Source organism: Triticum urartu, chromosome 2A (assembly GCF_056163025.1).
Source record: "Triticum urartu cultivar PI428250 chromosome 2A, HENAU_Tu73, whole genome shotgun sequence".
Classification (NCBI taxonomy): Eukaryota; Viridiplantae; Streptophyta; class Magnoliopsida; order Poales; family Poaceae; genus Triticum; species Triticum urartu.
The window spans coordinates 82,035,538-82,051,920 of NC_141874.1; the positions used below are offsets into that span (position 1 = coordinate 82,035,538).

Sequence of the window (16,383 nt, forward strand, 5' to 3'; positions counted from 1 at the left end):
GTCTCCTCATATTCCTTATGAGCTTCTACAGTCTCCACGAGACCCTCCATCACGAGATTGCTAAAATTCAATCTCGCTTCTATTGGGCGGGAGACAATAACAGGCAGAAGTATCATATGGTTAGTTGGCCCGACATCTGCAAGCCTCAGGACCAGGGAGGCCTTGGCATCATGTGCTCTAAGCGCATGAACATTTCCCTCCTTTCCCGCTAGCTCTGGCGCATCTCTCAGGGACATGGCGGTCTGTGGTTAGACATCATCCGGAACAAATACCTGCGTGGTCAACCCTTGGCCTTCTGCCAGCGGTCGGGAGGGTCCCAGTTCTGGCAGTCGGTCATCTAGCTGCTTCCCGTCCTCCGCATTGGGACCTCCATATCGGTTGGTTCCGGAGCCGCGACCTTGTTCTGGTTTGACCGCTGGGCTGGGGACGCCCCCTTCACTGCCCGCTTTCCCGACCTCTTCTCCATCGCTGTCGCCCCTACATTCTCAGTTCAGTAGGCCCTTATTGACTTAGGGCGCCTCGCGTTTCGGAGGCCATTTGGGCCTCCGGAAGTGGCCGCCTGGCATGAGTTGCTTGATTGTATTGCGCTCCATGAACCGACTGTCGATGTTGGCCCGGATGAGGTTCGGTGGCACCTTGAGCCTTCGGGACAATTCTCCACCAAGTCCCTCTATGCGGCTATCGCCCCCTCCTCCGCCCCTTCCCCCCTTCAGGCGGTTTGGTCCATTCGACTGCCCCTTAAAATCCGGATCTTCATGTGGCAGTGGATCCGCGGTCAGCTTCCGTCAGGTGTTGAGGTCCGCAAGCGCAATGGCCCAGGCTCTGGCCTCTGCCCCCTCTGTGATTCCCCCGAAGACTCGAACCACATTTTCTTCTCCTATGTGTCTGCGCAGTTCGTATGGAGCTGCTTTAGGAGGCAATTGGCGGGAATTGGTGCCACTCCAACTTCCCCGACCTCTTCGCCGAACTACAGGCCTCCCCGCTTCCATCTCGCCACATTAGGTGGCTTGAGATTGGGGTTCTCGCGTGGACGCTTTGGACCATTCGCAATAAACTTGTGATTCAGCGCTCCCCTCTCCGATGCTCTACTGACGCCCTCTACAAATTGTCTGGTTACTTGCAGCTCTGGCGGCCGCTTAGCCGCCCTCGGGACCGGGACGCCATCTCCGCCTTCATCGCCGACCTCTGCTCGATGGCCGTCCGTCTGTCGCCGCTCCCTCCGCCGCCTCCTCATGAGCCTGATTAGTCGTGTGTTGCTATCCAGCTCCGGCTATGGCCTTGGCCCTGGCTGAGCTGTCTTTTTATGTTGTGTTGCGTTTTTGGGCTTGTTGAGTTGTGCCCTCAGCGGAACCTCTGGACCTTATTTGTGCGACTTGGATGTGTGTGTTGAACTGGTCTTGTATGTGCTCCTGGCGGATTGCTTTATTTATAAAGTGGGGCGAAAGCCTTTTTCAGTAAAAAAAAGCTCAGCCCATTAGTCCCCTTTGGCACATCCTTTGCAACATAACTCATAAAGTTTCATTTATATGTCGAGAACCTTGTGATTATAATCAATTAGCAATTCGGCACGCAGAAAACCTACATAGCAAGAGAAGATTTGTGTAAATTTGCCTAACTCTACACTACTAGCTTCTTTAGAATTTATTTTCCTCTTGTGTTTTAGCGCGGTATAAACTCTAATTGGGAGAAGTATCACTGATTGAACCACTGAAATCTCTTTTTTGCGATATATGTCCCCCATGCTTCCCAAGATTTCAAAACATTTGTATCTCCGCTTTTCCAAACAGCATTATGCAAATGTGTTAAAGAGTCACTAAATCTATGATGAGATATTTCAATTTATAATGAATACGACAATCTGCAATTTGGCATAATCTGTACTAAACAAGCTTTTATGGGGACTTTTTCCTAATACCATTGTTACCATTTTGCATACATGAGTGTGCAAATTGCAAATAAGATGTTATAAAAACCATGAACCAAGCTAATGGAGTTTTGAGCATAGTTAGATACAACTAACTATAAATACAAATGTATGAATCAAGGAAACACAAACTCAGGAAGGACAATGCACATAAACCAAAAGGAACAAAAAACAAAAAAACACTGCACGTTGAAAAGAATGTTTGCCCCATAGAGAAATAGGAGGAACTAAATAAAGCATGTTAGTTTGGAAATCAATGCCGAGCCTAATTGGGAGATATAAAGTTGGAAAAGAATGACTGTCCCATAGAGAAAAGAATGATTCAACATCAAGTTGTATAGTATCTCAAATTTGCACGGACAAGTTGGAAAAAAAATTGTATGTTCAATTATTTCAAGTTAGTGCACCAAAAATGATAACTATTAGATTGTAAGACCACATCTAACGGTGTCAATTATACATGATAAGCTTATGTAGGAAGGAGTAGCACATCGTAAAGTCACCTATTCTCTTACATGCGAATAGAGAAGCTTACTGGCAACCTACATATGTCAACCAACATTTTTCTTTTAAAAATGTGTTGTGCTAAATACAATACTTCTACTTCACTTCTGGTATTGTAACTAGGAGTTACCCATATCCAATACTTCCTAGCTAAACACCATTGACCTAGGACACTATTCGCGAATTCAAATAGGTACATATATAATTCAATGGAAGTTGATGTAGCCCCAAGTTTGTTTCTGGTAATTATTAAAAAAATCCTTATGGACCAATATTTTCATTGAGATGTGCATGGAGGAATATTCCATAGTTAATGCATGAATAATATTGGATGGATTTGAGGATGGATGGTTGTTATTGCTACTCCTAGGATTTGCCCTACTTAGCAGTTGTTGGGTCCCCGAGTGACTTCTTTGTTGTTTCTACAACAACATTAATTAGTTAAAACATCGTTGGACTAGAAACCTTGAACACTCACGGGTTGGTTACACATTAGAAACTAATTCTTAGTGGAACCAAAACATACCACTAATGAGCAACCCTTGCTCATTAGTAGTAACACAACATCCACTAATGTGCATTCCCTATTCGTCGGTGATACTACACCATGGAAATAAATAAATACATAGCTCATCGGCGACATCTAGTTAGCAGCATCACCCCATGCTCACACCTCGGCATCATCGACGCATCGCACCTACCTTAAGCTTCCACCCCTAGTGCCAGTGACCATGTGCTTATCAAACTCAATCTTGATGGCTCGAAGCTCCCTCACTTCTTATCATAATACATTCATCTATTGTACACAATGATCTCTATTTATATCTTGATTTATATAAAATTTCTCCAATATCCTTCATGTACCATGTAAAATTCATCCATCTAATGTTATTCATACATAATTCAATGAGTCTATAGGAATTGTATTAACTACCAAAAACACACTTGGAGGCTACATGCGATTTAAGTACCCACCTCCTTACTTTAGCCACGGGACTAAACCTGGTGCAACACTTTGGAATGCATAATTTTTTGATTGGGCCTCATGCCCACATGGTTCATCCAATGATGGTATGAAACTAACAAGCATCTATGAGTAACTATTCCTCTACATACTTAGGGAAACTTTGCACTAATTAAAAGGACATGTGTTGAGCTTATTTTATAGGAATGCATTAGGCTTCTGCATGATGCGTGGAGAGACAAATTGATGTCAACTCTACCATCCAATCGCATGTAAGTGTGTTGATATGAGACATCCCCACTTTGCAACAAGAAAACCTAGTTCTTGCACATTATTTCATGACACATAGTTACATAGTTTCCACCATACTTTTAAACCATTAAAAAGGTTACAACATTAACCGTGCACTAGTAGAAAAAGGATCAAATGTGAAGCACATTAGTGCCGGTTTGATTTTGAGCCGGCACTAATGTGTCCATTAGTGCCGGTTCCAACGGCTAGCTGGGCGGCGCTCATTAGTACCGGTTCATGGCGAACCTTTAGTACCGGTTCGTGCCACGAACCGGTACTAAAGAGGTGGTGGCCTTTAGTACGGGTTGGTGGCTCCAACCGGTACTAAAGAACCCCCCCCCCTTTAGTACGGGTTCGTGCCACCAACCGGTACTAAAGGGGTGCGCTGCCACCCGCCGTGCACAATGTTTAGTCCCACCTCGCTAGTTGAGAGGAGCTCGCACCGGTTTATAAGCCCCGCCGCGGCTACCGTGTCGAGATCCTCTCTAAGCAGGCCTTTGTGGGCCTGTGGGGCCTATTGGGCCATACGGGCCTGCATCCTGGCCCAACTAGAGGTTGGGTTTCTAGTCGTATGCAAGCTGTGCCGGCCCAGTAGGTGGGCTGTTTTTTCTTTATTTCAAAAAAAATCAAAAGAAATCCTTTAGTACCAGTTGGTGTTACCAATCGGTACTAAAGGGCTCCCCTCCCCCGGCGCTGACTCGTGCCGCGTGGTGGCCCTTTAGCGTCGGTTCGTGCCGAACCGGTAGTAAAGGGGGGCCTTTAGTCTCCACTCTTTAGTGCCGGTTGTAACCGGCACTAAAGGTCCTTACGAGCCGGCGCTAAAGCCCGGTTCTGCACTAGTGGTGTATGCAACAAAAAAAGTTCCATGGATACCATAAATTCATATTCATTGGATCAAACCGTTAAAAACTGGTTTGCAACATACCCAGATAAACATACCAATGTATGAGGAAACGACAAAAATCCACTGTAACATGTAAAACATCCCTTTGCAACATACATCAAGAAATCGCTACTACTAACACGCTGACCATGTATACAACAAAAAAAACATGACTGCACTACATTGAAACGACCTATGCAACACTAATATTCTCAAACTTTCTAACGACCTATGTTCTTCAACACCTGAGACATCGTCCTATTTGCATTGGTCTCACCGATGATGATTCGGTGCACTGGAGCCCTATTTCAAAGGATTTGGCGAGCTAGATCATCCACTCCCTGGCACCATCTTCTCTAGGCTGAACGACACCAAAAAGTCCCATGTCAAGCTCGAATCAAACTCTAGCATGGTAGCAGGCTCTCTAACTTCCATCCAAAGGAGAGTCCTATAAAGGACAAGAGTAAGGATGAGGCGATGGGGATGGACTCAATGGAGTAGAAGTTTAATTGCATATTGTTCCTCCTGGGCAAAAAAAGCTCTCCAACAGTTCCCATGAATGCCTAAAAAATTTATGGGAACCCATGTAATCTCTAAAACTTCTCCTCAATCTATGGGAAGATGGCCCTTCCTGTAAAAGTGCCACGTCAGCTAACCGCCACCAGAATCCACAACGCCGTTGCCCCGCCACCCCTGACTATCGTGCCGCCATTGTTGATCATCGCTACTGCGCTGCCCGCCTGCCTGGTGCTGCCACCCATCGCCATCCTCCGCCAGAGTTCGTCGTCACGATCGCACCACCACCAAAACCACCTTTAGGGAAAGGTTTTATGGGAACTGGCAAAAGACCTCGGCTGAGAACTTCCTCTAAATTGTATGGACACCCGTAAGAAACATATTATAGGATTTTTTTACTGGAAATGTTGGAGCTAAGTGGGTTCTCATGATTAATGACAAACTAAGCAAGATTTTGATGTTTACACTAAATGTGATTAGGTACATGCTCCTATAAGCAATGTATTAACAAGGTTTAAAGAGCACATACAATGTTCTAAGGAGAAGGGCCTTCAAGCTTAGCAAAAAAATCCAAATCTTATGGTGATAATTAACCATATTTTGTGTTGGATACATTGTATCATGATGGAGTTTTGCCTTCAAAATGCTAGTGATAGAATTTCCTAATGCTCAGCTAGGATCCAATTCTGGAATCCAAACCATCCGTAAAAGATGCTTCCCCTGTTTTTCATGAAATTTAGACTTGTCGGTCATGATGTCAAGCCGCCAATTTAATTAAATGACAACTTAGGAGGAGGTCGGACCCTTTCTTTCATCAAAATGCATATTATCTCGCTTGAATTCCTTCTTGCTTCATGTTGGAATCTCCGGGATAAATCGTAGCTAGCAAGTAGTATAATTTTTGTGTGATGTGATTTAAATTCAACCAACGACTATTGACACCAACAATTAAATTAGTACATTACACAGGAATATCCTACTTAACGCTTAAGGAGCTGACTTTTTTGAGACAATCTCGCTTAGCTTTATTCAATCTCCAAAATGTTTACGAAAGGGAAGCTCCCCCGGTCGGCCTAACCAAACATGGCGACCAAAACCGAGTCCTAAAGCATGTCTAGAGAGAGTGTGAGCCTCGAAATTCGAGCTCCTAAACTCATGAACTATATTACAGCAAAAGAAATTCCTAGATCGGTCTTTTATTTCATGTAGAATGGCTCCATACCCTGCTGCCGAGTTCACCTTGATGTCATTCACCACCATCTTGCTATCTGAAGCAATATTGAATCCGGTTCTCGTAAAGATCGTCAGCTAAAGATTGCCCTTCACGTACTCCCAATGCTTCCAGCATGTTAGGATCAATTATGTGTTTGAAAATGACAGCTGAAGCCCCAAGAAATTTTCCTCTCTGATCCTGACAGACTGCCACCACAGCTCCAAAACTTCCTTCAACAGAGACCGCTGCATCAACATTAACCTTTGCAACCCTCCGGAGGTGCCAACCAAGTTGTTGGTCGTGCTTTCGGCATTTGTATCTGCGTCCGAGTTTGCCTTTCAACTATTTGTAGATCTCTGAGAAAAAAGTTGACAAAAGAATGCAAAAGGGCTTTAAAAAATATCTTCATGGATGGCTTTCCTCCTTGATCGCCAAATGGCCCATAAGGTCACCACCATTCGGGTGAACTGCTCGTGTGACAATGTCTCATGCATAGTAAATAACCAATTTTTTGCATCCATTATCAGATTATCAACGATAGCTTCCACAATTTCCTCTGAGCAGAGAGACCACACGCTCCTCGCCATAATGCAATCAATCAAAGCATGTTTCCAGTCATCTTGCACGGCATAGAAAGCACACACAGATGTGGTCGACATATTTCTGTGATGTAATACAGCTGCCGTTGGAGTGGTTTCATGGCAAAGTCTCCACAAGAAAACCTTGATTGTCGAAGGTATCTTGATCTTCCATAATGACATCAATGCCCTCTCTTCCATGACAGCGTTCGAATGTCCTCCAACCGGCTGTAACAATGCTTCATTCTGCAGCTTCATAGTGAGCAAAAATTTGTAAACAGGTTTAACTGAAAAAATGCCTCTGCCATCTTCTCCCCAAGCCCAGAAATCATCAAATCCCCTAGTACAAAGTGCGATTTTCAAAATATTATCAGCATCCATTGGCAGAAATACCGCTCACACCTTATCCTCGCGCCAAATCACCGACAAGATATCAATCAACTCCGAAACCCAAGTCGGCCTCTCCGTCACCAGACATAACACCGGTTTCATCAATCCCGATCGAGGTATCCAATTATGCTCCCAAACCAATGTGCTTTCTCCTGTACCAATTCTTCGTATTATTCCTCTAGCAAGGGCATCTCTCCCATCCCGAATACCCCTCCAAATCTGAGATGGGCTGTGTCCCAACTCAGCATCTAGGATATAAGTGCCCGGAAAATACTTAGCTTGTAAAATTCTCGCACTTAGCATATTTGGAGCTTGAATGATACACCATGCCTGTCTAGCAAGTAGGGATAAATTACATAACTCAATATCCCGAAATCCGAGCCCTCCCAAGTATTTGGGTCTTGTGCATACATCCCAAGAAATCCAGCAAGGCTTTCTCTTCCCCCTCTTGCTAACCCACCAAAATTGTCTGATCATAAATGTAATACTTTCGCAAATTCCTATTGGCAACCTGAAACAAGCCATAGAACAAACTGGAATTGCTTGAGCTACTGCCTTGATAAGCACTTCCTTCCTAGCATAAGATAACCACTTCTCCATCCATATTTTGATCTTCTCCCATACCCTATTTGTCAAATACCTGAAGGTGCCATTCTTTGAATGTCACACATCAGTAGGCATCCCTAGGTACATGTCGCTTAACTGTTCATCATGCACCTGCAGAGAGTTTTTAATACCATCACGAGTTGCTTGAGGACAGCCCTTACTGAAAAAATAGAGGATTTGTCATTGTCCACTCTTTGTCCCGAAGCATTGCAATATATATTCAACAAGTTTGACACCAAAGCTACCCCTTCTATACTGGCCTTGAATAGCAGCAGGCTATCATCAGCAAAAAGCAAGTGCTTGACAACCGGAGCTGTCGGCACCACCTGAACTCAAAAGCTGACGACTGAGGAACGGATTTTAGTAGGCACGAAAGGCCCTCCGCTGCAATCAAAAATAGATAAGGGGAGATCGAGTCTCCCTGCCGAATACCTCTAGTGGGTTTAAATTGCTCCAATTGCTCTCCATCGAAAAGAACTGAAAATGAGACTGACTTGATCATATTCATAACCACATTTACCCATTGTTGTGCAAAGCCAAGCTTTACCATCATTGCCTGAAGATAGTCCATTCAATCCTGTCGTAGGTCTTCATCATATCAAGTTTTAAAGCACAATGGTTGTTATTCTTTGACTTGCTCCTCTTCATAAAGTGCAGACACTCATAAGCAGTAATAATGTTGTCAGTTATCAGTCTCCCTGGCACAAAGGTTGACTGTTCTTCTGAAATTATGTCTAGTAAAATCTGCTTCAACCTGTTTGCCAAAACCTTGGAGGCAATTTTGTACAAAACATTGCACAAACTAATGGGGCGGAATTGAGATAACAAAGATGGGCTCATTACCTTTGGAATAAGTACTAGAAAAGTTTCATTGATACATTTTGCACTTTCCTCCCCTCTAACAATACGCAGAACACCCTTTGTCACCTCTTCACCACATACATCCCAGTGCCTCTAATAAAAATGCGCAGGAAAGCCATCTGGCCCAGGTGATTTAGTTGGGAACATCTGAAACAACGTTGTTTTCACCTCTTCCTCTATATAATCTGCACATAAACTTGCATTCGTCTCCCTGGTAACTTTCCTGGGTACATGGTTGAGCACTGCCTCCATATCATTCACACCCTCCGAGGTGTAAAGAGTTTTATAAAATTCCGTTACCATTGATTTAAGCTCCGCTGGATCACCAATCTGTATCCCTAAAGAATTCATCAGAGCCCTGATCGTGTTCTTCTTCCTAAGGAGCTGACTAAAGTGTTGCTCGTAGGAAACACACACACCTCCCGATGTTATGGGCCGGCCCACTCTATGCATTTGAAAACTGAACCAAAAATAAACTGAACCGACCCAATTTTATGGTTTGTGGTTTCTATATGGTATGAACTTTTCTTACTGTTTTCAATTTTGGTTTTTATGGTATATACTGAAAAACCAAATGGTCAACCGAATAACGAAGTAATTTCTTTTATTTTTCGAGGCGAACAACCATACAAGTAGTCATTTTTCTTGTACATGATCCAGATTCCCTCCTAAGCACGTCCAATTTTCGTGTAACATAGTTATTTTTCTCTTAAAAAATACTAAGCACGTTCGTAACCATCAATGAATGGATCCATGCATGCAATATACTTATGTATACTTCTATATGTTGTTTCTATAAAAAATTATGTGTTTTGAGTCATAAATTTGTAAATTATTACGGTCATTTTCAAATTCGCTTCAACTTTGGTTATTATGGTATACACCGAAATAATTTCGTATAAACCGAACCGTATCTTAATTTCATATTGTATTTACTGAAGTACTAATACCGTACAATCTACAAAAACGTATAAACCTAACCATGTAAAAGAATGCAGAGAGTCGGTTTTTGGGAAGATCCTGGTCCAGTTTTTTTCTATTTTTTGCAGGTTTTTTACCAGTATTTTCTACTGGTTTCTTATTTTCAGTTTTTCCCTTTACTTTTTTTTTTATTCATGGGCATTTTTTTATTTTGAAAAAAAATTAACTCTTGAATACTTGAAACATTTGTGAACTTTATAATATTCAAATATATTTATTAATTTTTCAATTTTTTAAAAGGTTTATTAACATATTTTAAATTTATAAGCATTATTAAAATTCACGTTAATTTTTAATTCATGTTTTTTTATAAAACTAATCTATGTTTCTTGAAAAACCATTACCATTTTATAATATATGTAAAATTCAGATTTTATTTTTCCAAAAACGGCATTCTAAATAAAAGACCAACCGAATATGAAAAAATGGCTGAAAATCCAACTGTAAGAGAAAAACACCAACTTGCATGAAGAGAGTAAAGTGTTACATGGGCTTCGGCCTAGTGTGTGTTTTACCATCAATTTACCGCCTTAACCGCTGAATAGGGGAGCTCCTGTTGGATGCCCATTGCGTCGGCATTTCCTATACGGAGCCTTATGCGGCCGTTACTTCTTTTTTTCTGCAATCTGGCGCACCCCCGCCCACAATCGCACCCAGGAAGCTCACCTCTCCCGGTTTAAAGAAGCTTCCCAGACGTTTCTTTCCTTTTTGAATTTTTTGGGGACCGGTTTTTGTTTGATTTTTTTCTATCTACATTATTTTATTTTTATCTATTTTTCACAATGCACGCACTTTTTCAAATTTGGTGCACTTTTTTCGAAATCAGTGAACTTTTTTCAAATTTGCTATACTCTTTTAAAATTTTGATAAAGAAATTTCAAAATCAATGAACATGTTTCAAATTCAATGGAATTTATTTCATAATAGAAGAACGTTTTAGAATTTGATGATCTTTGTTTAAATTCAATAGACTCCTAAAAAGATTGATAAACTTTTCAAAAAATTCTGAACTTTTTTTAAATTCAATGAGGATTTTTTTCAAATTCGTGACTTTATGAACTATTTTTCGAAATCCATGAATTTATTTGAATTCATGATTTTTTTTATACTAATTTGTTTCCACAATCAATGATTAACCGGTCAACTGGTCAACCGCGACCGGTCTAACTTGATCGAGCGACCAGGGAAACTAGTCGGGTGCTTCCCTTCTTCTTGTGACGGCCCAAGAACGGGGACGCATGAGCGCCAGTGAATTCTTCGGGCGCGTAAGGTAGCTCCCCATTGCATTCAATAGCAGCACGACACACAGATAGCGTGGTTCACTATAGATCGGGTTTACTATATAGCGAATGATCATTGTAGCAACCGGTTCGAACTTGTCGAACAAGTTCTGGAAAAAGGTAAACATTTTTTGAAAGATTCATACAGTTTTCATGTTTGTGAACATTGTTTAGAAACAGGTACATTTTTTTAAACACATTGTTTTGAAAATGTTGAAGAATTTATGAAATGTAGAACATTTTTCTGCGAAATGCAAACATGACATGACATAACGAAAACAAAATAACGATTGAACATTTTTCTTTTTTGAAATTTCCCGATTTTAAAAGGGAAAATGAGAAGAAAAAAAGAAACATAATAACAAAAAATGCCCAAAAGAAAACAGAAAACCTAGTAAATACCTAACAGAAAAAATAATATCATTCACCTTCTAGCACGAGAGAAGACTTTCGACCATGCACAGGACCTGTACTGTTGTGAGCAGGAAAAGGAGCGCCATGACATAAAGTGGATTGATGGCCTGCGCTGCTATATTTGCATGCGCTCGGATCTCTAGTGCAGGAGAATCTCTTTTCTCTTGCAAGCTCACCGACGCACGAGGCACGAGTGACCGTGGGAGTCAACAAAAACAGTAAGTTGCATGTGCACCATATGCCCTCCAGATCAAGATCGCCATAACTATACTTAACGACTCTACATGTCCTCGCCGAGTCATGATCCATATCATCAGATCGGATCGATGGAGATGGAGAAAGGCGCTGCGTACCTACCCATTTTAATTACCCAACCTGCAGTATAAGAGCAACTTCAAAGGGCCGATCCATTTCATCCGTCTGCGTTCGTTTAGGTCGACACGGACAAAAGTGGCGGCCCAACGCGCCGACCCAAATCCAAATCACGTTCGCGTTGCGTCCGCGCTGACGCATTTGTGACGCAAATTTGCGCCTCAAATGCGTCGGCGCGGACGTTGAACGGACGCTTCGTGCGCCTTTTCGCTGTCCGCCGTGTCCCCACATGGCATCCGTTCAACTACCCGCTGTCCACGCGGTCAGTTTCATTTATAACGACGGGCCCACGCGTCAGCGACGGCGCTCGTCCTTTTTTAAGCCGACCGTGCAGCGGGGCCGTTCTCATCCAAACTCGTCGTCCACATCTGCCATCCTTTGCTCCCTCGTTGCCGGCAAACTCTAGCCACCACAACCACAGCAGAGATGGGCCTCTTCTCCGGCGCCAGCAGCAGCAAGGCCAAGGGCAAGTCCCCCGCCACCCCTTTCCTCCCGCCTCCGCCGGCGCCGGCGCCTCGCCGGCAGAGGCAGCGCGTGAACGTGCCAGTGCACCAGGCGGAGTGGCACTGGCAGCACCGCCAGCCTCTGCCGTATCCCGACGTGACGCTGTCGCACGGCTGGCATCTGGATCCAAAGAGGATCCCAGTGCCGGCGGCGCCGCAGTCGGCTCGTGCTCACGGGAGGAGGTGCGGCGCCGGCGGGCGATGCTGACGCCGAAGCAGCGCCGCGAGGCCGCCTACGCAACCGACTCACCCAACTGAGCGAGGTGGTTCGCCTTCGAGCACGAGGAGGCGAGGCGATGGGGCGTGCGCGAGGTCGACTGGAGGTTGCCGCCGCCGGCGCTCGTCGCCCGTGAGGAGGACCAGGCGGCACTTGCGGCCGTCTTTCGGGAGAGCGAGGAGGACGAGCGGCGCAGGGCGAAGGCGGAAGAAGAGGCTCGGTACGAGGCGGCAATGGCGCAGGCCCTTGTCCTCTCCGCGGCGGGCGACAACGTGCTGCCGCTGGTGGTCCCGCCGTCCCCCATCAAGCCGGAGGCGGAGCCCGAGCCGTCCCCACGAGCGCTACTCCTGGACGGGAGTAGTGCGCCAAAGGGTACGCGCGCCGCTGGTTTGGATGGGAGCGACGCCGGCGCAGGAGCAGGCGTACCTCGAGCACAAGCGCAGCATCAGGGTGGCCGAGGAGCGCCGCGACGGCGAGTACCTCGAGATGCTCGAGCGCGACCTCAAGGAGGAGCGGCGCGAGGCCGAGGAGGAGGCGCGCCAGGCCGCGGCTGCACAGGCGGCCGCACAACCCCCCGTGACGGCACTGCCCGACATGACGGCGCTCTGGAACACGGCGTTCGCCTGGGCTGGGCCGGTGCCGACGCTCATCAACCTCACGGACCCCGAGGACGACGATGACACCTAGGGCAGCGCGCCGCCTCGTAATTTAGTCTGTTTTCTTTCTTTTTAAATGCAAATGTGGACGCGTGGACTCTCGCCGGCCTTTGTGGCCGGCTTTAATGTTTAATTAATGCTGTTTTTTTTAATATGCATGCGTTCATTTTTTTTGGCGACGTCAAAATGGGTCTCAGACCAGCGTTGAGCGCATGCGATGACCCAAATGCGGAAGCGAACATTCGTGTCCGTCTGGCCGACCAAACGAATAAAAAGCGGACGAAATCATCGTCCGTTTGGGTCGTTGGAGTTGCTCTAATAACCCAGCTCCAGCTTTATTTAATCGCACGTTGCGAGGCCAGCAAAATATCAGTTGCACTTCATCACGAGCTCAAGCATGCGGAGCTCCATGGCCTGCAGGTCGCCAACCATGGCGCTGGCATTGGCAATGCTGCTCGTCTCTACCTTGTTTGTCTCCTCCCATGATTGGACGCATCCCGCTCCGTTTTATTCAAACACTAACCATAATTTCAGACTTTATTTCCGCTAGCAAACACCATTGACAATAAGACCAACAAGTACTACGTGCTAAAACAGAATGAGCTATGTCTAAAAGAAACTAGGCATCAGTTTAGCCAAGACAGAGCTAAGGACTGAACACGGACTGCCTGTCCCACACCCCACTGCCCACCAACCAGGAGGATTCACGCCATCAACGTGCGGCGCGTTCCTGGCGGAGGTCAGCTCCAGCTGCGAGCCAACAAGCGGCGGGATGCTCTGCTCGCTCCTGAAGTAGTCGCGGGGATCGATCTGCCCCTTGGCCATGGCGAGCCTCCGGAAGTTGGCCTTGGAGTAGTACTTCTCCCCCCACACCCTACCGGCCTCGAAGCTCGAGACGTCGCCGGCGCCCACCACGTTCTGCCCGAGGTCCAGGTCCCTGTAGTTCACGTACGCCTCCCGCGGGTTCTTGCTCACGTGCGGCTCCATGAACGCGTACATGTCCCTGATCCACCTCGTGTTTGCCGCGCCGTCGCCGCCCACGCCCCAGAAGTTCATGTACTGCACGTTGTACAGCACGCCGGCCCGGTGCGAGAAGGGCGTCGCCGACTCCGCCACGCCCGCGATGCTCCCGCCGTAGGGGTCCAGGATCATCAGCCCCGCGTCCCGCCTCGCCAGCCAGTCGGAGAAGATCCGCGCCCACACGTCCCTCGGGATGGCCCGCCGCACGTAGTCGGACGTCGACTTGCTCGGGGAGGAGTCCCTCGCGACGGTCCGGTTCAGGATGTCGTCCACGCTGGCTGCCTCGCCGATGTAGATGTAGGGCACCGACTGGATCCACGACATCTCCTTGCAGTGCGTCGGGTTCACTCCCAGCTCCGGGAACCGGCTGCCCATCACCGGCAGCAGCGCGTCGCGGGCGCCCAGGTACAGGGCCTGGAACCTCGCCTTGTCCCCCTGGACGACCACCCTCACCAGCAGGTCGTCGGGGAGAGCAGGGGCGACCTCCTGCCACTTGGCGAGGAGGTCCGCCGCGCCCTCCCGGGCCGTCTTCACGACGGTGAACACCGTCACCCTCGGCGGCACGGCCACCAGCCTCACCTTCCACGACAGCACGATCCCGAAGCTCCCGCCGCCGCCGCCGCGGATGGCCCAGAACACGTCGCGCCCCATGGCCTGCTTGTCCAGCAGCCGCCCCTCCGCGTCCACCATCACGGCGTTGATGACGTGGTCGGAGGCGAGGCCGTACTTGCGCAGCAGCATGCCGAAGCCGCCGCCGCTCAGGTGGCCCCCGACGCCCACCGTCGGGCAGAGGCCCCCCGGGAACGCGTGCCGGTCGGTCGCCCTCCCGATGGCGTGGTACAGCTCCCCGAGCGTGGCGCCGGACTCCACCCACGCCTCGGCCGGCTCCCGCACGGTGACGCGCACGGAGCGGAGGGCGGCGAGGTCCACGACGGCGAAGTCCTCCTGGCGCGCGGACCGGAACGAGAGGCCCTCGTAGTCGTGCCCGCCGCTGCGCACGCGGAGGCGCACGCCGTGCCGGCGGCCGCACACGACGGCGGCCTGGACGTGGGACGCATTGGTCGCCGTGACGATGCAGAGCGGACGCACCACGGCCGGCCCGAGGAACCGCGGGTTCCGGACGGACGACGCAAGGACCGACGCGAACGACGGCGAGCTGCGGGGAAAGAGAAGGTTGCCTGGGACGGACGCCGACATGCACCGGAGGAAGTCGTCGGCGGCAGCTTGGATAGGGATAGGAAGGGAAGCATGGGAGGTGACGAAGAATAGAGCAGAGACGAGCAGCATTGCCAGCGGCGCCATGGTTGGCGACCAGCAGGCCATGGAGCTCCGCATGCTTGGGCTCGTGATGAAAGGGCAACTGATATTCTGCTGGCCTCGCAACGCGCGGTTAAATAAAGTTGGAGCCGGGTTATTATACTACTACTACCACCTGTTGGGTAATTAAAAATGGTTAGGTAGTAGCGCCTCTCTCCATCTCCATGGATCCAATCTGATGATATCGATGGATCGTGACTCGGCGAGGACATGTAGAGTCATTAACTACTCCAGTTATGGCGATCTTGATCTGGATGGCATATAGGGTGCACATGCAGCTTACTGTTTTTGTTGACTCCCAAGGTCGTGCCTCGTGCGTCAGTGAGCTTCACAGTTGCAACTTGCAAGTGGAAAGAGATTCTCATTCTCCTGCACTAGAGATCCGAGCGCATGCAAATATAGCAGCGTAAAGGCCAACAACCCACTTTATCTCATGTCGCTCCTCTTTCTCTCTTTTTCCTGCTGCTCACAGCACAACTATAACACTCTATCGCACCGTAGGCATCTCTAAACCTTCAATCCGTCCACGTCTGTCTAGACCGCGGACACGAGTTTTGTCATGCTACATGGTTCTCTATCTGTCCATCCAGATGTTTTTTTTCGTTTTCGAGAAGCATGACCGTGACTCTTGTGAAAATAAAACTGTGCCTCTCATGGAAGCAAAATCGTGGCTTTGATGAAAAAAAACTTATTTTTTCACATAAAATTTTTTATTGAAAAAATAAGGAAGATCGGTGAAAAACCAAAACGTCAAAAAAACACAAAAAAATGTTTAAAAAGCCAAAAACGCGTGCAGAAAAAAAATCCGGAGGGAGCGCCCAACGCGCGACACGTGACGAATGGCTGAGAGCACGCCAAGTGACGCTGATCGTTGCGAGGCTTCCGAAAAAGCG

The 16,383-nt window shown here is 47.3% G+C and overlaps 1 protein-coding gene across 1 annotated transcript; it reads right to left on the minus strand.

Annotated features, from left to right (window-relative positions):
• Positions 1-13,672: 13,672 nt before the first annotated feature.
• LOC125535814 (berberine bridge enzyme-like Cyn d 4) lies at positions 13,673-15,578 on the minus strand. Its single transcript, XM_048698882.2, has one exon. The coding sequence runs from the start codon at positions 15,506-15,508 to the stop codon at positions 13,763-13,765; it is 1,746 nt and encodes a 581-aa protein (XP_048554839.2). The 5' UTR covers positions 15,509-15,578; the 3' UTR covers positions 13,673-13,762.
• Between the last annotated feature and the right edge of the window lie 805 nt (positions 15,579-16,383).

What these genes read in the sequence shown, in the direction of transcription:
- LOC125535814 (XM_048698882.2), bottom strand. Translation starts at nt 15,508, where the DNA reads ATGCGGAGCTCCATGGCCTGCTGGTCGCCAACCATGGCGCCGCTGGCA.